At 42.3% G+C, this 20,868-nt stretch overlaps 1 protein-coding gene across 1 annotated transcript in view; it reads right to left on the minus strand.

The window, feature by feature from the left end:
- LOC137915050 (plectin-like) overlaps positions 1-20,868 on the minus strand; it is a 35,259-nt gene that overhangs the window by 9,467 nt on the left and 4,924 nt on the right. Inside the window, exons 3-31 of the mRNA XM_068758533.1 lie at positions 19,978-20,067; positions 18,675-18,752; positions 18,484-18,576; positions 17,688-17,854; positions 17,350-17,465; positions 17,107-17,210; positions 16,646-16,765; positions 16,214-16,309; positions 15,987-16,114; positions 15,008-15,101; positions 14,292-14,446; positions 13,877-14,198; positions 13,702-13,779; positions 13,408-13,569; positions 13,162-13,266; positions 12,969-13,064; positions 12,735-12,860; positions 12,339-12,491; positions 12,090-12,244; positions 11,707-11,833; positions 10,891-11,074; positions 10,122-10,279; positions 9,367-9,545; positions 9,140-9,278; positions 8,101-8,457; positions 7,936-8,019; positions 7,708-7,812; positions 7,464-7,562; positions 2,397-5,750 (exon numbers count right to left, since the gene is read on the minus strand). Of these exons, the coding sequence (XP_068614634.1) occupies positions 2,397-5,750; positions 7,464-7,562; positions 7,708-7,812; positions 7,936-8,019; positions 8,101-8,457; positions 9,140-9,278; positions 9,367-9,545; positions 10,122-10,279; positions 10,891-11,074; positions 11,707-11,833; positions 12,090-12,244; positions 12,339-12,491; positions 12,735-12,860; positions 12,969-13,064; positions 13,162-13,266; positions 13,408-13,569; positions 13,702-13,779; positions 13,877-14,198; positions 14,292-14,446; positions 15,008-15,101; positions 15,987-16,114; positions 16,214-16,309; positions 16,646-16,765; positions 17,107-17,210; positions 17,350-17,465; positions 17,688-17,854; positions 18,484-18,576; positions 18,675-18,752; positions 19,978-20,067 (7,224 nt within the window). The remainder of the gene's footprint in view (positions 1-2,396; positions 5,751-7,463; positions 7,563-7,707; positions 7,813-7,935; positions 8,020-8,100; positions 8,458-9,139; positions 9,279-9,366; positions 9,546-10,121; positions 10,280-10,890; positions 11,075-11,706; positions 11,834-12,089; positions 12,245-12,338; positions 12,492-12,734; positions 12,861-12,968; positions 13,065-13,161; positions 13,267-13,407; positions 13,570-13,701; positions 13,780-13,876; positions 14,199-14,291; positions 14,447-15,007; positions 15,102-15,986; positions 16,115-16,213; positions 16,310-16,645; positions 16,766-17,106; positions 17,211-17,349; positions 17,466-17,687; positions 17,855-18,483; positions 18,577-18,674; positions 18,753-19,977; positions 20,068-20,868) is intronic.

The raw sequence follows: 20,868 nt of genomic DNA on the forward strand, positions 1-20,868 counted from the left end.
TTATCTCTCTGCTTGTGTCTCTCTGTCTGTCCGTCTGTCTGTTTGCAATATAATTCAAAAATATACAGACTGATCTTGATAAAATGTTCAGGAAATGTTTGGACTGTTTCCAGGAACAAATGATTACATTTTGTTGATGAACCAGGAGAGATCCTGGATTCCAGATCACTTAATTGTCGTTAACATTACAGTCAATTGCGCTTCAAAACGTGTTCTTCTATATCGCGATTGATTATTGACCGATGCTAATGGGGTATGACAAAATCGTGTAGCGTAGGGACCTCTATTTTACCACCAAATTTCACCCGGAATGGATATTGATGGCGTTTGTTTGTCTGTTTGTTAGCAGGATTATGGATAATCTGCTGGATGGAATGCAATGAAAAAGAAATGTTAAGATGGGCCTTTGTCTAACTTAGATCCCAATAAATTTTGAGAGCAATCCGGATACAAAACAAATCTGGTCTACGCTCTCCGAATACTTTTCTAGTTTTATTAATGTATCCAAAAAAAAAAAATCACCCTAAGGGAGAGATTTGTGAGGCTCCGGCCTCTAGGTGAGGAGAACATTCATTCATTCATTCATACTGTTCTTTTATCATATTCCGTGTTTCCTGTGTGTAATGCTGAAGTTCTTTCAGAAATTCAGTCAAAAATAAAAATCCCTATATGTGGGATGAATCTAATGGTGTTCAAGACTATAGATATCTGTGCATTAGACTATAATGCACACATTTATGACTGAATAAGGGATGCTAACACAACCCTGGAATAAACTTTGGTGCGCTATTTTTCACTTATGTCCCTCAGTAATCCCTCTTTTTAAGATAATGTTCATCTGAGTGCTTTTCTTTGATATTGTCCTTGATATTCAAACTTCTGCTTTCCATACAGCTTTGTTGCATCATATACTAATAGGCATGATCTCTGCTTCCTCCTAGACTGAGATGATGTGGCAATCTTATAGATGTCCCCTTGTTGTTTTTCGAAAGCCATTTTCTATTAAATATGCTCTTTATAATTAAGCATTGTTTTACTCATGTTGTACATGCAGGTAACTCCTCTTACACAGGTAAGAGACGTGATCCCGAGTAAAGAGCCCTCATAGCGTATTTTTTTTGACTGCTGGAGTGCTTCTATTACCCATTCCGAGGCTTTCCATCAGAACTACACCAACGAACTCAACTGCTTTGTTACTGTATGCTGCTGTGCACTGAAGCCGGAAACATGACTAGTACATGATAATCTAGATTATAATGCAGTAGATTTTACAAAGTCATCCTTCATTGCTGCAACAGATGCTGTCCCTCATCTGTTCAGCATCATAGCTTTTTATATCCCAGTTCCACACTAACTGTTGGATACCAATCATTCTATGTCAGGTGTTGGTTTTACTCCAAGGTTTTTCCAACAGGTACATGTAGTATATTCCTTATTGAAAATAGAAGGATGGAATTTAAGAAAACCCACTGAATGACACCCACTTAACAGCGACGATACCCGCAGATAGAGTATACACCAGACATGGGCAAACCCCGGCTATATACGACCCATTGGGCTTTTTAATCCGGCCCCCTCCGAGCTTGTCCAAATTATATAATTAAATACATTTTTATTATTAATAAACCTAATTCATTTTACATTTTTTCCTGTCTGGCTAGTAAAAGGCCAAATCCTTTGATATAATGGTTTTTACATGTCATTTATATTAGTTCACTCAAACACTCCATCCATCTGTTCCTGGCCCGGGCCCTCCTCCAAATTTTAGAACCCATTGCGGCCCGCGAGTCACAACGTCCCCCCCCTTCCTCCTGGTATACACTGTATTAAAAGCCTGGGCAGATAGCCTTTTGAATAGAAATGAAAGAAACACTACACTTTTTCGCTAATGTCGACTGAATTTCAGTCAGAATAATTATACCAACAATGCTCTCAATTCATTGAATTGTGTAAGTGAGGACAATGATGCAGTTAATGTCCAAACTAAGCATCCTTGTTCAATATCTAGCGTTTCTGAAGTGAGCACATGATTTTCCTTTTTTTTTTGTAGTTTACTGGTTTGATAGGATAATGCCAATATTCTAAACCTTTTTTATTTCAACTTCAACTTATTCAAGTTGCGTTGCAATGATATTTGAAGCTGAAAGAAATATAAAGCACGTCTCAAAAAAGAGAAACATTCCAGGATTTTAGGTGACATTCAGGACGAGATCTGCATGAGCACAGTGCACTGTAAAAAAAAGAAACTGAAAATCCTAGTCAAAATCATAGACATGGCTCCATGATTAGTGTAAATAAAACAAAGGGACAGAGGAAATTTAGGAAAGAAGTGTGTTAGTTTTCAGAAAGTAAACAATGACATAAGCTGCTTTGTTATGCCATTTTTGACACAATACCTCTTTAGATTTATTTTCAAGGTCTTCAGCCTCCATTTTGAGTCTAGCCTTCTCCTCCTCTAGGTCTGCGATAGCTTTGCGTAAATCGTCAGCCTCTTTGTTGGTACTTAATCGCACAATTTCCAGCTTTTCCACTTCTGTTGTTTTATCCTTAGTGGCCATTTCAGTCTCGTGAAGGCGGGATGCAATCATATTAGCTTGCTTCTTGAATTTTTTGGCCTCCTCTTCAGCTTTGGCTTGAGATTCACTGAGTTGAGAAACCTGAAGTTTGAGTTTCTCTGCTTCAGCTATGATTTCCAATTGCCGTTTCCTCTCTGCTTCAAGGGACTTCTGGTATTCCTCCGTTTCCTCCTCTAGACGCTGCTGCATTTGCCGTTTATCCTCCAGCAGCTTTTGGGCCTGCTGCTGAGCCAGCTCCTTCTGCCTTTGGAGCAACTCTGCTTCAGCTCTCAGTCTGGAGGCCTCTTGTATTGCCTGCATTTTTTCCTTCAGCATTTTCTCAGCAAGAGCACGCTGTTGATTGAGGTCTTCTTCTGCCGTCTGTCTCAAGCGTGCAGCCTCTTGGGCCTCAACACTAAGCCTGGCAGCATCCTCTGCAAGTTGTTTCATATTGTCAGCCTCTTTTGCGAGGAATTTCTGAGTGCTGTCTTTGTCTTTCTTGATTAAGCGCTGATTTTCCTCCTCAATTCTAAGTTTCAGTTTCAGCAGCTCTTCCATCTGGACTTTGACTTTGAACAGCTCCTCCTCCACCTGGGACTTTTGTTTGACAGCGTCATCAACCTCATCCTTCAAGCGCTGCAGCTCTTCATCCAGCACAGTTTTCTGATTGTCCGTTTCATCAAGCTGAAGTTTGACCTTTGTGAGCTCTTGCTCCACCTGGAACTTCTGCTTTAATGTTTGCTCTGCCAGTTTTTTGTGCTTCGCCATCTCAGTGTCAGCCATTTGCTTCTGCTTGAGCGCCGCTGCTTCTGCTTGTGCTCGTTTAGCCGCTTCAAATTCAGCCTCCTTCCTCAACCTCTCAGCATCTTCCTGCGCTTTAGCCTGGTTTGTCGCTTCTTCCTCAGCAAGAGCCTTTTGTCTTTCTGCTTCCTCTGCCTGTTGACGAAGTTGAGCTGCCTCCCTTTCGGCCTTCTCCTTAGCAGCTTCTGCCTCTTTGGCAAGCTTCTTGGCTTTCTCATACTCTTCCTTAAGCTTCTTCTGCGTCATGGTGTCTTCTTTCTGCTGAGCGAGAACGCTTTGGACTTGCTGTTCAGCAGCGCTGCATTTCAGGGCAGCTTGATGGGCTAAAGTAATCTGCTTATCCGCTTCTTTGTCGGCGTCATCTTTCTGATTTCTGGCCTCTTCTGCTTTCTTTTTCAGACGGTCAAGCTCTTCTTGAGCTGCCCTGCATTGTCTCGCTGCCTCCTCCTCTGCAGCAGCAATCTTCTTAACCTTCTCCTCTGCTTCCCTCCTCCTCTTCTCCTCCTCGAGGGCAAGTTTCCTCAGGTTCTCGGCATCCTCTTCTGCTCTTAGTTTGCTCTGTTGAGTTTCCTCAGCAATGTTTTTCAGTTTGTTCAGTTCTAGCTCCAGATCAAGTTTCCCAGATGAAGCTTTCTCAAAGTTAATCTTAATAATTCTGATTTCTTCCTCTACAATTCGCCTTTGTTTCAGAGTGTCATCCACTATTGCCCTTTGCCTTTCCATCTCAGCTTCAGATGATTTTTTGAGTTGCACTATCTTTTCTTCAATGTCGTGCTTGTGCTGGTTCGCCTGGTCTTCAAGCGCTTTCCTCTGGTAGGACTCATCCTCAGCTTGCCTTCTGAGTCTCTCATTTTCTGCTTCCTTCTCTTTCAAGGCAATTTCAGCCTCTGTTTTTAAACGAATTGCGTCACTGATGGCAGCCAGCTTCTCTTTGAGAATCCGTTCGGCCTCTGCTCTCTGATGAGCTGCTTCTTCCTCAGCGACTTGCCTCTGATGCTTCGCCTCTTCTGCAATGGCTCTCAGCTTGCTTGCTTCATCAGCCAGGTCTCTCATTTTCGTGGCTTCGGCCTCAAGCAGTTGTTTGCTCTTCTCTGTGTTGGACATGGTCTCTTTTTCTGCCTTAGACTTCAGTTGAAGGAGAACGTCCATTTCACTCCTTACTTTGGCCAGTTCATCCTCCAGCTGCTTCCTTTGCTGTTGAGCTGCAATGACTTCATTCTTTAGGCGATAAAGTTCATCTTCAAGGAGGGATCTCTGTTGCTCTGCATTGTCAAAGTCTGCCCTCAGTCGAATCAACTCCTGTTCTGCAGTGAGTTTTTGCTGAGCTGTACTCTCCGCTATCTTTCTCTGCCGATCAAGTTCTTTCTCTGCCATATCCTTCTGCTTCAGAGCCGATTCCTCAGCTTTGGCCCTCTTTTTCGCCTCCCGCTCAGCTTCCTCCTTTTGTTTCTCAGCATCTTGTTGAGCCAGGCTCTTTTCGTGAGCTTCTTCCTCAGCTTGGAGTCTTAGACGAAGAGCCTCATTCGCTTTTTGCCTCCATTTTTCAAGCTCTTTTTCCGCATCTTCTCTGCCGTTTTCAGCATCTTCTTGCTGTTTCTTAAGATATTCTGCTTCTTGCTGCAGCTGAAGGACAGCACCGTGCTCTTGTTTGAGAGACTCTTCCAGCTTTGAGGTCTTTTCCACAAAGGACATATGTTTGCTTTGGAGGTCAGCCGCAGCAGACTTCTGCGCTGCCACTTGAGCAACCTTGATTTGTCTTTCCTTCTCAAACTCTGCATGCTTCACTTGCCTCTCAGCCTCCTCTGCTTGCATCTTGAGGTTTTCTAGGTCTTCCAGAGCTTTTTGCTTCTGCCTTGAAGCTTCCCTCTCTGCCTCAGCTTTGCGGTCGAGTTCGTCCTCTGCCACGCGCTTTTTCTGTGTCTCTTCAGTGACTTGTTTGCGGAGCTTCTCAGCTTCTTCCTGGGCAGCTTTTCTGAGTTTCTCAGCTTCGTCTGCTCTGTCACGAAGTTGTCTGAGCTCAGACTCTGCGATAGACTTTTGTCTTACAGTTGTCTCAAGTTGGATCCTGATGATATGAATTTCTTCCTCAATCTTGGTCCTACTTTGAAGTGCATCATCCACCTGTTTACCTTTGTCTTTGATTTGCTGCTCGGAAAGCTTTTTGAGCTCACTCAGCTCCAGCTGGACATTATGTTTTTGCTTTTCTGCATTGACAGCAGCAACTTCTCTCTTGCTAACTTCTTCCTGCATTCTGAGCTTCAGTTCTTCAGCCTCTTTCTCTGCTTTGGCAATGGCCTTTGCATGCGCTTCAGCTAACTGCTTCTGTTTGTCTAACTCAGCCTGCATCTTGGCCATTTTTTTCTGTTCCTCTGCTTTGAGTTTCTGTGCAGCTTTCTGCATTAGTGGAAGCAAATGGTAAAGAAAGAATTATAATCAAGCATGACATGTTAAAAGGTAACACTTTACATCAGCTAGCTCCCAACAGTGTGGATTAAAATTGTAATTACTATAGTAATCACAGCCTTATCACACTGGAATAAGAGCAACATAATGCACTGTATTACCCAATGTTAATGTTAGCTCAAAGGCAAAATCAAAGATCAATCACAAGATGCAAATTAGATGCACATTCAAAGTGATGTTATTTTCACAATGCAAGTCTAATAATTAATGACAAGACAATTAAGGACAAATTGAGGATGCAGATGCACTGATTGATGCATGGAAACAAAAATCACTACAAACACAGCAAGAAAATCAAATGGCATGCAACTCTAGCTTTAGCTGTGACTTGCATAAACTGCATTGTACTTGTGATTCTAATATACTGTGGTCTCCTAGACTCCAATTTATTACTTTGGCTTTAACACTTAACCAATATTACTTGCAATGCTTATGTTGTTATGTTAATTATACTAATTTCCCAGTTTGAAATGACTAACAATATGTTATATATCTTATTTTAAAATTAATCACACATGAATGTTATTATTTTCATGTATGTAATAGAATGTATTCAATACAAACTGAAATTATTTAAAAAAAATATTGATAAATGTAATAAAATGTGTCCAACAGGCAACTGTTTAAGGTAGGAGTCCGTTGAATGGTTGCTGATAGAAAATGTTACATCTGTTTTTATGGCAATGTTTGCAAATGACCAAAAACAGTTGCAATTAATTGCTTCCTGAAAACGAAATGTTTTGTGTTAGAGTGTTGTTCACACCATCCAACTAGGTTCTATTTATTCCCATGCACAGGGGTTCTTCAAATCACTAATTCCACAGAAGGGAATGAAAAGTTGAAGATAACAGATAATGTCACCAACATTGACTCCAGAAGTGTAAGAAACACCATAGAGTAAGCCTAAAAAACAACACCTCGTATGGATAGTTACTATAATGCTATAAAAAGAACATAATGAAGCCAAGAAAATATTATATGCCACGGAAACCGAGTTTGAGAGAGAGAGACAGACACATTTTAGGAAATGGAGCATCTGCCGTACACAACTGCTCCAAACACTGAAAGATTTACCTCTTTAATGCTCAAACATTGATCGTGGTAAAGCACCGGCAAGCAGTTAAGAAAGGCAAAGAGACAAAACATCAGGGTCAGAAAATAACCAAACTTGAAACTGAACCCGAACCTGAGAGCCTCCGACAATGATTTTAGCCCCAGAAAACAAAGCTCCATGGGAACAAGAAAGGAAGAAACAAAATTGTAGTGAAAGAAAGAACCCCTCATTGTGAATGCATGATGGCACAAACAATAGATGAGTAGCTTAAACAATTTGGTTTCAGACTGACATTGGCAAACGTTATTCATTCATTTGAATGTAAAGACACTCAAAACCCATGCGATAGTCATTCCTAATCATGGCATTGATTAACTCTGTTCCTTGTTTTACTTATCCATTGTTACTTCTCAAGCCAACAGCTACAGAATGGCAATGTTTCAATGTGTAACCAATCAACCTACTGTAATGTGTGTGTATGGCACCATGTGTGGGTTATTTTGTTTGCTGATTGGTTGATTATCTTGGGTTGGTTAGCTTAATGTTAGAGTATAGTTTTGTTTTGGGATTCTTAGCCAGTTCTCACGCACCTCCTCCTCCTCCAGCCGGCGCTGCGAGTCAGTGATGAACTTAATGTACTGACTGGTAAGAGTCATCAGCTCGCTGTATCGGGTCCTCAGCGTGACGTACTGAAGCAGGGAGAGACAATCAGTGAGCAAACGTGAGCAAACGTGATCAAAGTGGAATGAGCGTCGGGTGAAGTTGCGTAATATTTATCCAAACATTCATTCTTTGCTAGAAAACTTTAATCGATATGATTTATAAGGAACGCACCTCCTGAATGATGTTGTCAGAAGCCGAGTCGAGTTTGGTTTTCTTCAAGGGAGAAGCAAGAGGCTCCACTTGAGCTCTGTAGGCCACCAACTGGAGCTCATAGTCCTAATTGAAGGAGAAAAAAGAAAAACCAAGCTCCATGTTTTATTTTGGCAGCAGGATCTTTGCCTACACTGCGAAAAATAACAGATTGTTATCCTCATTGTATACTTGTGTATAAATGCTCACCTTGATAGTATCAATGTATGCTTTTGCATACTTTTGGCACTCATCAATGTTGTCTTTATTATTCTCAATCTCCTCCAGCAGGTCCTATTTTGAAATGGGGAAACGAGATGAGCTCACAAGTTTAATTCAGAGAACGTTGTTGAGTACTGAGAAGAGTAAATATACCTTTTCCTTTGCCAGTTGCTCTTTCAGAGTTTTGCTGTCAGCGATGTGCACAGCCTGGATCTTCTCCTGCCTCTCTTTGGCATCGGCAATCCAGCGGATCAGCCAGTCGTAGCTCTCGCGATAATAGCCCTGGTGGCGGCCGAGCTGCTCCAGCTCCCTCTGACGAAGGTCGATCTGCGTGAACACAGCCCTCCAGCGATCCTGGAGACCCGACAGGAGCTGCCGGTAGTGGTCCAGCTCCGCATCCCGCTCGCTGTGCACACGCGACATCCTGTCACTGACTGTCGTGGCCTTCTTCAGCTCTTCTTCCAACGAGTCAAACACAGGCTGTTCCCCTTCAGCCTCGGCTCGCATTTTCTGCAGAGTTCATGCAAGCAGCGAGGAAACAAGGCTTAAATAAATAAAGTCATACTTAGACGAGCCTGAAATACTGAAAGGCAGCATTTCTTGTTTGGCAATTAAGTTGGTGCATTTGTTTATATGTATTTGCGCCTCGAGATTCCATCCTTGGTCGCTTGGTTGTTCCATCCATAACTCAGGTAACCATGCCAACCTTCAAACCCTGCCACCAAAGGATGCAAATGTGCTGCTCATTTTTAAGTTTATAAACCTGTAAGGCATCAGATCTGACATATTTGTTATTTTTTATAACAATTCAAGCTAATACTATTTACGAGAATCTTCCTATTTGGTCCGTCGATCAGCGGTCCAAATTTAGCTTACAACTCTGTGAAACAAAGAACAAAGTTATTCTGTCCGGCTTGGAGTCCTGTCACAATCAGCTTTTTTTTTTTTTTTTAAGAGTTTGGAACTGTTTGGAACATGCAAGTTCCGAGTATTAAGGAAACAATCTACCAATTTGGTGCTTCAAACAGTACCGTAGTCGGAACAGGGGACAGAGACGTCTTTCATGCTGTATTTATACTCTATATGCAGTTTCAATAAAGGTTATGGCGGAGAACTGGAGAACGTCTGATGTTTGAAGATGACTGAGAATGGACATGAAGAAAGAAAATGAATGTGGGTTAGTGGCATTTACCTTGAGTTTGTTTCTGTAAGCCTCTACTTCCCTGACATCACTGGGCACAGTATAATCCTCCCGCAGGCAGTCCTCGTACCGCTTGAGAACTCCCTCGGCTCCTTGTGTGTTACGGATGACCATCTCCACAGTCTTCAGCCTGTATCAAACAGCAGCAAGGCATGGCGGGGTATGAGGAAACAGCTTATACTCAAATTGATCCCAAGCTTAAGCGGATACGGACTCACTTTTCAAGGTAAATGGATGAAAGCGTGTGGGTGTGGTCCATCTTCTGAACAGTGAGATCAAGCTCTGAGTTCAGGACGGGAGCCGAGGCCGACGGCTGAGGGGAAGCCAAGACCGCTTGTGTTTTAACCGACACCTTATTAAGATCCTTCTTCAGACCCTCAAGAGCCACCTGGACTTTCTGTACAGAAAAAGAATTGATAATAGCATGTAAAGAGTAAGAAGTGGACTGCAAAGTACGAAAAGAGACATTGTTGAAATTTGATTTTCTATTATGCCCAGTGGAGAACAAAGGGAAAACAGAGAGAACGATATTTCTATTCTTCTCTCCACCAATCACAGTATCAAACTTTTTTGTTTCTTTCTCCAGTCCACAAATATGTCATTATTAATTTTTTTTATTCATATCTGGCCTCTCGGGTTTTGATGGCTGCAAAGAGTGATGTTATGCATGTTTTGCCTTTCTTAAGATGTTCGGTTCTTGAGTCTTACCCAAAGACCAGTCAAGGGCACAATACGCACGAGTCACCATGAAGCCCCTTAAACTTACACCGGCAACATGAGAGCTTCTTTTTTGCAAGCCGAACGGATGAGAAGAAAATTTATATAAAGTGTATTTCAGCTAATTCACATGTGGAGAAACACAACACAAAAGGTTGCAGTCCCTTATTGGTGTGTTAATGTTTATATGGTAGAGGATTTTTTATTTTTATATCCTTTCTGTTTCAACGTGACTGACTTAATCTAAATACGATACCTTCTGCTCCGCCGCCTTCTGAACACATTCTCTCAGAGGCTCTTTCTGCACAGGTTTGCGTATGCGAGCCACAGTTCCAGCTTCACAGTCCTCGATACGCAGACGGAGGTCTTTGAGCTCAGAGATGTAATTCTTACACAGAGTCTCATCCTGCTGACCTGTCGGAAGAACGCATCATTTTGTCAGACAAAAACGGAGACGTGCAGAAAGGTTGAACCGTGAATGTGTAACTACAGCAATGTCCACAAAGCCTTTTCACACCTTCTGAATACTGTTTTGTAAAATCGTCCATGTATTTGCTGAGCCACTAATACACACACAGCTCAACACACACTGCAGCCGCAGCGCACGCCGCATACTGCAGCACGTGTTCCTTCCTAGTAGTAGTTACCAAGCTATTAGGAGAACCGACGATACGAAACACAGCAACATCCTGTTTAACCTACGAAATACGGGCTTCTACTTTGAGCTGCCAAAAAACAACTTGGGAACCGAAACGACATGCTTTCATTCAGAACTCGAGCTACACGTGATTGGTTATGACATCTAACCCAAGGCTTCTATGCATGTAGACACACACACCAGCTTGGTGAGCTGTAGCTTTGACTTGACACACCTTTGAGCTTAACCACCCTTAGTCCTGAGAGGTGAATGACATTTACGCGCCGCCAAGCAGCTCGATAATTTGTGAATAAGCCCCTCTGAACATCCATGAACTATCAGAAGAGAAATTATCGCTTTTAAAAACAAAAACAGAAAGAGAAGATACCTTTCTCCATTGAGCAAAGCAGGGTATCAAAATGCTGCGTTGTCTTTTTGTACTCGTCCTCAACCTGCATACGGTCGTCAGGGTCAAAGAGCTGCGAGTCCTGGCTGTCCCGCATGTAGTCCTGATAGTGAAGCTCCAGGTTCCTCATCATCAGTCTGTACTCCTCTGGTTTCATGCTCTTTAACTGCACAGGATGGAGAGAAGGTGGGAAAGGATTAGGGGCAGGAACACAGTGGAAATCCACTTCCTATGCTGAAGCGACAGAAGGCTTCATTTTGATGTTGTGATATATTTGAAGTCGGGTTTAATTCTTGGACCCCCCACATGAATTGAATTGATCATGACAAAAACATTCCTTTGCTTACTTACTAACAGTAATCACATTTCATTCTCAACTGTAAAGATATTCGTGAAATAGTGACATAATAGTTTGACCATATTATGAAATTTTAAATCATAGCGGTATCTTTATAGATCATTAAATAAAATAAATCATAATAATTATTAATGGAAGTTTTATCATGGTCTATATTAGTAACTTTCGAAGGTCAAGACAGTTCTACAATTTCATCTCAGTGCATCTTATTGCTATTTGTAATCAAATATTTATGAAAAAAGTGAACCAGAATTGATGTTCCTATTTTAATCTGCCTATAAAAACGAATCTACTCTTCCGTGGTTTGAAGACCCATGTCTGGAAATCTAAATAAAAAACCTCAAACAGATAAGCGCCTCGGCAGAGGTAGCAAGGACCATTGGCCGAGGTAAAAAAAAATATATATACCACACACGTACATTAAAAGTGGTGTTACTCACCAAGGTGATGTTCCAAGTGCGTATCTGTGTCAGGTCCTTCATCAGGTACTGCCATGACAGCAAGCTCTTCATGTCTACATGGAGCCTCTGCCACATAGACACCATCTGTTGATGACCTGCATCCAGACTGAAATAGGACAGGGAATTAAGAAACACACTGCACCCCGTGGATTATGACTCGTACACGACTGTGCATTTGGTAATGTGTCAGAGATATTGCAATGTTTTACTCCTGAGGTCCCAAGTTGGTGTCTTTCATTTAGAATTGCTAGGATCAGCGGGGGGTTTTTTAACGGAGAGTGAGGCTGCGTAGTTGACTACATTTCATAGACGTGGTCTTCACATGCTATACGGCGACTCAATCAGCTCGGTTTGATGATCACCTGGACACACTGTCCATGGCCTCCTTGTTGACTGGAGGTATCAAGTAGCAGACAGAGGGCACCATCGCCTCCTGTCCGGAGTGGTCCAGAACCTTCCACTTGACAGGCTGAGCGTTGTTGAGGAGTGCACACTCGTCTCCTTTATGGACTGTGATCTGAAATCACCAATCAGGATTGACAAATGCTCAAAAGGCTTCCCGCTGAATGACCGCACATCAGCTTGGGCAGGAAAGCGTTGATAGTTCTAACCTCCTGCTGCTTGAAATCACAGACAGCTTGAATGGGCAGTTTGCCTTTCAGGGGGGCCGCAGGGTTACGTGGCTTCAGCTGGATGATGGACTTGGCTCTCTTGTTCAGGCCCGTCACAAGAGTCTTAAATTCATTCAGCTGCTCTCTCTCCTCCTGGTGACCAACAGATAAAAAATATGAGGATGATCATCCCGATTGACCACACACATTAAATATAAGATATGGGGGGGGGGGGGGGGGGCTTTGCTTTTGATTGTAAATTTTCATACAATTTATTACACAGAACTGAAGAAGCATTTTGGATGAGCTGTGAAACGTCTTCAATCTTTTCCTACAAGGTCAGTTTATTCAACACTGAGATGCTTGATGACTGGGAATCTCAGCCGACTGACTCACCACAGCATCCTGCAGCAGATCCTCCAGGCGTGTGGCTGTAGTGGTGTGATCGCAGCTGTATTTCTTTTTCATGCTCTCTTGCATTTTTTTCATCTTGTCCTGAGCTTCTTTCACGTCAGAAAAGAACTGCAAGTAAAAACGAGCGAGCGTTTGCTTCATTGCCCGACGGATGCTCGTAATATCCTCACAGGACTTCCAAGAAATTGACTTTCACCAATAATCACTCTTCCATACCTGGTAGTAGGCTGTGTTTTCTTTAAGATGAGCCTCAATACAGCAGCAAAGCTGGAGAATCCAGCTCCACTGAGTCTGCAGAGCAGCTGTGAAGGACTGCAAGAGGTAAAGAAGACATTACAGTAGACTAGACGATGTCTTACTCTCTAGCTTCCGTCTCTACGTGGCCCTTGCTGTTCATGAGAATCATCACCTCAGCCGTCTTCTTTCCAGGATGTCCATCTTTGACAAATTTGTCTCCCATTGCCTGGATATCATTGACCTTCTTCTCCCTCATCTCCAGCTCTCGCATGAGACCCTGAACATATCCAAATAATTAGTGGGAGAAAAAAACTAAACATTGATATTTCTTTTTTTCTTTTTTTATCGAAGCATGTTTTACAATACCTAGAAGGATTATTTGACAAATATGAGGTCTCGATTCACTTCTAAGACTCACTGAGTAGTTGTCTTTCTTGGCTGCCATGTTGGTGTTTCGGTCACTCCAGTCAAAGTTGACCTCCTCCTCCTCTTTGTCATTCAACCACATTAGCTCTTTAGTGGCCGCACTGACAAAGGCGTGAAGTGATTCCAAGTTCCTCAGGCGGGACTTGGAAGAGTTCTAAAAACATTAAAAAAATACCAAAAGCTGGTTAAAAATAAGCTCTAATATACCCATAATTAAAATCCTACACATGAATTGCAGATAAGAAATAGCAACACAGAAACATGTTTGAAACATGAAAATATTTACCAGTAGTTTGCCATATTGGAGGTCCAGTTTGCCCAGGTATTCTCGATAAGAACCCTTGCCTACAGGAGATAGCTGAGCCTGAAGAATATGACAAAAAAGGGATGGTAGTTACAGTACGTTCACAAACAGCATCACAACAGCAGCGGGTATGTGATGCTTTCCAGGGGTTTACTACCTCATCAGCCCTGGCCCGTTCAATCTTGGCTCGGAAGTCCTCCACGGTCTGGTGCAGGCCTCTGTGGCTGCCCAGCTGGGACTCCACAGAGGGAAGATCAGCGCCCCACTGGCCTTCGTCAATGCGATGCTGGTTCTCCTCCACCCAGGCCAAAAGGTCTTGGACATAGCGAAGGGTTACGTCGTCTAACTGGGGTCGCACCTTCGTGGCGGCCTGCTGGGAGGTCTGTGTAATGGGAGCTCGGGCACTGCTTACAGCAGACTTCAGACGAAGGTTGTAATCGCTGCGCAAGTTCACTAGACGCTCGTGGAGACGGTAAACCCTGAGGACAGGAGAGCGGCAATCGACAGTTAAGACTCCTCTGAAGACCTTTGTCAGTGCGGGATGCCTTATGCCGACTTAAAAAGGCACCCACCTGCGGTACATCTGCTCAGCCTGAGGGTGGCGCCCATCCTTTAGTATCTGCACATCATTGAAGAGCAGGCGGATCATGCCGTCAGCTTTGTCGAGCTCCCTTTCCACCTCCGCTGTGTGCTGCGCTGGTTTCCCTGCATTCAGCAGACGGATGTCCTGAAGGGTTGGAAACCGAGAAACGGAATCATTTTTCCCATTTCAAATGGGGAAAACAGAAGACTTGAGACAAAAATATATATATATATATATATATATATATATTTTCTATTCTTTTTTACCTTGTCTGCATTCGTGCTCCACAGTGACAACGTACATAACGTCAGTCACTGTTAGAGTTCTATGCAATTTTTATTCTTATAGTGATTGTATGCAATTTTTATTCTTATAGTATAGTAATTTAGTTCCCTGCATCTTTTAATCAACATATCTGGTAGATAACATTCATATTAATAAAACACATTTTGTCATAATTTTTTAATATTTACTTAATGACTCTTGAGATTGCTGCTTATGAGTTGTTTACTTAATAGCAGAGGTTTGTACATTCATCGTATGACTACTGATGCATGAAAATGAACTCAATTTTTTTAAATCGTTGACAATAAAACAAATATTCCACAATACCGAACAAGTGATTTTTGACCATTTCCTGCATTATGCCCATTATTCTGTCTTTCGGAATACAATTAAGATTGCAGTGTTTCTAATGGGACTCACGGTCTGAAGCAAGGTCTCCAGGTTGCCCAGTTGGTCGTCACAAGTCCCAGACTCCATCTGAACCTTATTGACTATCCTCTGGAGCCTCTCAAGTCTGAATAAGATCAAATAATAAAAGAAGAATTAAGAGCAAACAATACAGAAAATCATCCCTGTGGTACTGATTGTTCTACATTTTCCAAGCCTCGCACTCCCTGCCTGACATTTGGAACAACCAGTGTTAGACAACCAAATTTAATCTGGAACAGCAAACACCAGAGATCATAATTTACAACCAACTGCATTTCAGCAAATACGCCCAATTTGTTAGGATCACTCACAAATGCTATTCCTCAGTGGCAGCTACGAGACGGGGTGTTTGTCTCACCCTCACAATGCATCCTAGGAAACCGCTGCCGCATAGCAGTGAGGAACGAGGTGCAAATCACAAATATTTTCTGACAAAGGCCTCCTTGTCTGCTCATTCAGTCGTTCACATCTCAGAACTATTAGCGAGGCCGTCAGTGCCAACGTGGCTGAGCCATCTTGTGACATAAAGCCACCCATTTTTTCGGGCAGGACGAAACACTCCTCTAAATACATAGTGCATTTCCATTGCATAATTTTTCAAAATACATTGTGACAAAAGCTAATAAAAAGTACTAAAAACGGAAAATAGAGATTCACCAACATACGATAAATGGTCACGTTTTATGGAATGCTGGAAAAATATGCATCAAGTTTGCAGTTCAAATCTGTGATTCTGTGGTTCAGCATCATTTGATGCCCTTTCTTGTTCATTTAAGAAGAAAATAACTTCATTGTCAATATGCTATGCCAAACTTTTAGGACAGTCTCCATTTGCTTCTTGTTGAAACAAGCTCGTGCTGCAAGTTTTTCATAGAAGCAGGATGTGATTACATAGGTCCACAGTGAATAGGTAATTTGAATCATAAATATATAATAAATATATTGTTGAATATTTATCAATATTCCTAACCTCTCAAACTCTATCCTCAGCAGCCGTTCCCTTTCCAGGATGGCCACATGGAGTCGACCCCATTCTTTCTCCACATCAATGGGATGGTAGCCTGGAGGGACCTTCACCTGACCAGCATGCACAGCGCTCTGTGAGCAGGTGGGAGAAGAATGCATCCGTCATCATCATCCGTCAGTAAAACAGAGTATAATGGAAACAAAAGAGTGAAACGTTGGGGGCAGGCTTGCCTCAAATGACTGGTAGATGTGCTCGGTCCGGTTCTTCTCAGATTCTTTCACTGGAAGCTCCGTTTCTTTGAACTTTAGGAACTGGCGCCAAAGAAGCTATATCGAATAAATACACAAACATGCATAGTCGTCATTTTGTTGTTAGACATCTCAAATATTGAAATCTAGTGGAAACATACGGAACACAAACAAAGTCAACCGGACGTGTAGGAATGCGTCGAAGAAAGAGAGACAGATTTTAATGTCAGGGTTGGCAGTAAACATTTGGGTTATAAAAAAACCCGTCTTTAGACAACATTGGCATACGATGAGTTAATTATGTATTTCTAATACCTAAGGGGTGTTTGCAGTACAGCCACTGCAAACACACCTAAACAAAGACAAAGACTCTCGGATGGACGCATAATAATCTAATAGCAGAACTCCTCTCACCTCGACCTCCTCGTAGCTGGCGGGGAACTTCCTCTCCTCGAAGATCGTGACATGGTGGCGGATCCACTGGAGCAGGAGAGTCACCCGCTCGTAGTACTCCTGCCAGCGCAGCTCCAGGTCCTGCAGCCAACACGGCAGGAAAACGGAGTTGTGAGTTTGAAAAACAAGTGGACGCTTCTTCGTCAGCGTTGCCGCGTTCGATCACTCACACAAAACACGAAACTCAATTAAACTCAACAATCCAGGTCTTGTGTGAGCGAACAAGGTGAAAGGGTAGGCTTGAGATTGCAGATGGATGTAATGGGAGAAGGGAGACAGTGGTGGGTAGAGTTCCCATTTACTGCCAGAGTAGAATTCACCTATGAGTCTAGTTACAGTCTCATCATGAAAATGGCCTGGCTCTAACGCTTATGCTGTGTGACAATGCAGTTAGTCTTCACCACCTGTGTGTCTCCACTCACGTTAGCTCTCAAGCCATCATGTGCATCGGTGCGTGGCATTGCATCATACAAAGATGAGACATAAGTGATGATGGACTTCTCATCAGGGTGTGGGACATCAACATCTGAAAGCAGACAAAAAAAAAAAAAGGTTATTAGCCAAGCGCGAGAAGAAGAACATGGAAATACTGCATCGAAAAACATTCAATAAAGTCGATCGATATTAATGTCTGACTACAACGGATTAAATGCTCCCCGTTGTACCTTCGGGGTCCAGTAGGCGTGTCACTCCCAGGTCTTTCTCTGCCACCCCAAAGGCCTGCTCCAGGTTCTCCTGGTTGGTCTGGTGGTACACTCTACCCATGTCAATGAGTCTGGGACTGGGGGACATAATAAAAGGTAGGAAAGATTGCATCAGCAAAGCTTAAAAAAGAATTACAATATTTAACTGCCACTATACAGTTATAAAGCATGTTCAGCATAATAAAACATAACTGGTAATTTTGTTTATTTAATCTGTAACGTTCCTTGAGATGAGTTTCATGTGCAGTAACTGTTTGGAGTCTACAATCATAAGACTTAATAAGAAGTCATCTACTCACTAGTGCTTGTGTATGACGGCGTTGAATAGCTTGCCGTCTCTCCAGCTCGTGGAGAAGTTATCGCAGCGGATGTTCTGGTAGCCATCCGTCATCCTCTGTGACCAGAGAAGCAGCTTCTCCTTGGCGGTCATGTCCTCCGACTGGCCGTTGACCTGGATATCTGAGATCTGAGGCAATGCAATGAAAATGGAACATTAGGGAAGATGATCTTGGTTAGAATGTGTCAATAATTAGATATCCGTAGGAAATGATCAATAGTGGAAACCAAAAGATCAAATTTGAATAGAAATGCTGGAAACCGATTTTAAGGAAGTGTTAATATCATATCCAAGATCAGATAACATGTTTTTTTTTTACTTAATATTAATATGCAACAGATGAGCTACTTTGTTTTGATGTTTTATATTTCCATTATCCGCCGCGTGAAGTGGAATTGTTTCTAACTTGGCTGACAGGAAGCAGGAGCGTTTCTGCCTGCCCTAGTCAGAGGAAATGGCACCACAGAATCCAGATAACGTTTCATTTGGGGACTTTCAGGATGAGTCACAACGTGTATTTCCACTTTATTCATACACGTATGATTATTTTTATATTATCTTACCTGAACTTCAGAGTTTAATTATGTTAACTATCATACAATCATTAATCATATTTCGATTAGATAGTAAGGTGTTTTGCAAGAGCTGAATCCATTGTGATTGATTCCAGGGAGAAGGGAAACACCAGCCAGCAGATCCCAGAGATGAAGTATGGAGCGATAATAATAATGAAACACAACACTGACTGAGGAGGAGACCTGGAAGTGGAGGATAATGGTCCATATTAACCCCAGGGTCAGCTTGGGGTTCCCATCTGCTATGTCATCATTTCTTATGTTGACCAGCTTGACCTGAGACAACCAAACGGACACACCAAGGTTATCTCAAGACCTGGTTTGATCAATCTTTTCAGGATGTAAACTTTCAAAGTAAAATGCTTATGTCATACCTGTCTGTGTCTGAGGAAGTCCAGCGCAATTTGTACGTTTTGCAGCTTATGGAATCGCATGCGGCCTTTCTCTCTGGGCTGAGGAGGGGGCAAAACAAATTTGCACTCAGAGATTGTAATCATACTCCCGGTAAAGGATTCAGTCGGGCATGATGAAGAAATTAATGTAAAGGGGAAGAAAGACATTCATCAAAATTAATAAATGCATTTTTTGAATACATTTCTGTCTTGCGAGATTTAAACTGTATATTTTTTATATTGTAATTTATCTCTGTCCCAGACATGGGACAAAATAATCTGTCTATAAACCATTCTTCAGAGTACCGATGAGACAACTTGGTTTTGTTGCTTCATGCTCAGATAAACTTGTGTTGCGATAGCATTAGATTGAAATTTGGAATTCAAAAGACAAATCAGGAAAAAATAAGACGATGGAGTGGATTAGACATCCTGAAACATATTTTTCTAAAGCATTTTGGTGCTCTGCAAAACAAAGTAATGCCAGTGGTACAAAGCTGCAACACTAATAATTGGGTCCCGCAGCCATTCAGCAGCGCCTGCTGGTACATGAATATATTTTTGGCTTAGTTTCTGCAGTATTTAAACTAAGCAAGCCGCCAACGAGTGAAAATTAACGTTACAACAACCACAACAACAGTTAATCCACACGCACAGCCACATCACTGGGAATGTGTAGAAAGTAAGATAGGTAAGTTACCAGCCCACTCACCAACCGAACGCTCCTGACCATGTCTCTCTCCCTTGGCTAGGCCCAACAAGAGCAGTGCAAAGAGAGGAGGCGGAAGTCAGATGCCAAAGATCAGAACACACAGAGGAAGGTTAGAGGAAGCCAAAGAGGAGGTGAAGAAGATGGGAAAGAGTAGCAGGAAAAGCAGAAGAACCATAGATCAGATAGGATCAACGTGCACACACACACATGCACACACACACACACTCACAAAGAAAGGCCAAGGTTAATGTTTAAAGACTATGGAGGCATTCAGCAGCAAAAAAGCTTCTCTAAGGCTCTGGACTACAAGATGTGAAGAAACAACACTGCTGCAACCTAACCCCTAACCCTTTAGAGTGATTCTGGTGTATTCAACCCGACAATCTATGATACACAGGGAATAAAGGGACTCGAGATGCTCAATTCCAATAAAGTATAACACATGAAAAAATTAGATTGCCAACTAGTTCAACTTCAACTTAGGTTCTATTGTTTGGTTGGAATTTGTTGCATCAGGGATGACATTCCATGTTGATTTACGACATGCAATATTTACACCATGGTCGTACTCACCAGTGTGTCCCCAGAGAGGACCTCCAACAGAGAGATCAGGTTGTGTCCATCTCGAAGGTCTTCATACAGGTCTGTCACATGATGCTGCGACTGCAGACACAAAGGAAAGGCGCATGTCACAACACTAATAACCAATCCTGACACAAGTGAAGCAGAAGCCTGAATTAACGAAGCTGTTTCTGTCGCTGGAAAGAAAAGCTGTTGCTGACTGAATTTCTTTTTCACAAAGCACACATAACAACACTAAAAACTTTCAGCCAACTGTGTATTAGATTTCTTGAGCAGTCAGAACATTTTCTTCACTAGTGCAAATCTACACACGCCAGGAATGTGTAGCCACGAGCAGCCCAGCCTGACTCCTGAAAATACCAGCCACAGATGTTCCTTTGACAAGTGATAGATGGGATTACATATCAAAATATATCAGTTTGAGAAAAGAAACTGGGTGCACTGGTGACAGGGTGCATTAATTCACTTATCAAAGTCTGCTCTAGGGGCCCCCGGGGGGGTCTGGAGAGAATCAATGCGGAATCATGAGGTTGGGAACCGCAGTCAATAGAATAAAATAGAAAAGTTTAAACTCCATTCGTTGTCCATACAATTGATGTGAAAGACAGAGAATCAAGTGAGTGAGGGAAGATGTTATGGATCAAAACAGCAAATATGAGGAAGAGGTCCGTCTCCATGCCAAGTAGACACTCATTCCCTGCCACGCTGCTCCAACATGCTCGTACCTACCTCCCCCCTCCGATGCTGGGTGAAGACGGATGAAAGACAAGCGATGGAGACATGGAGCAAATTGAAACAAAGAACAGAGACAAAGATAAGAGCAGAAATCAATTAACATTCATTATGGAGATGGAAAGGATTTCATTTATTTTTAATAATGAA

Source organism: Brachionichthys hirsutus, unplaced genomic scaffold (genome assembly GCF_040956055.1).
Source record: "Brachionichthys hirsutus isolate HB-005 unplaced genomic scaffold, CSIRO-AGI_Bhir_v1 contig_1061, whole genome shotgun sequence".
Lineage (NCBI taxonomy): Eukaryota > Metazoa > Chordata > Actinopteri > Lophiiformes > Brachionichthyidae > Brachionichthys > Brachionichthys hirsutus.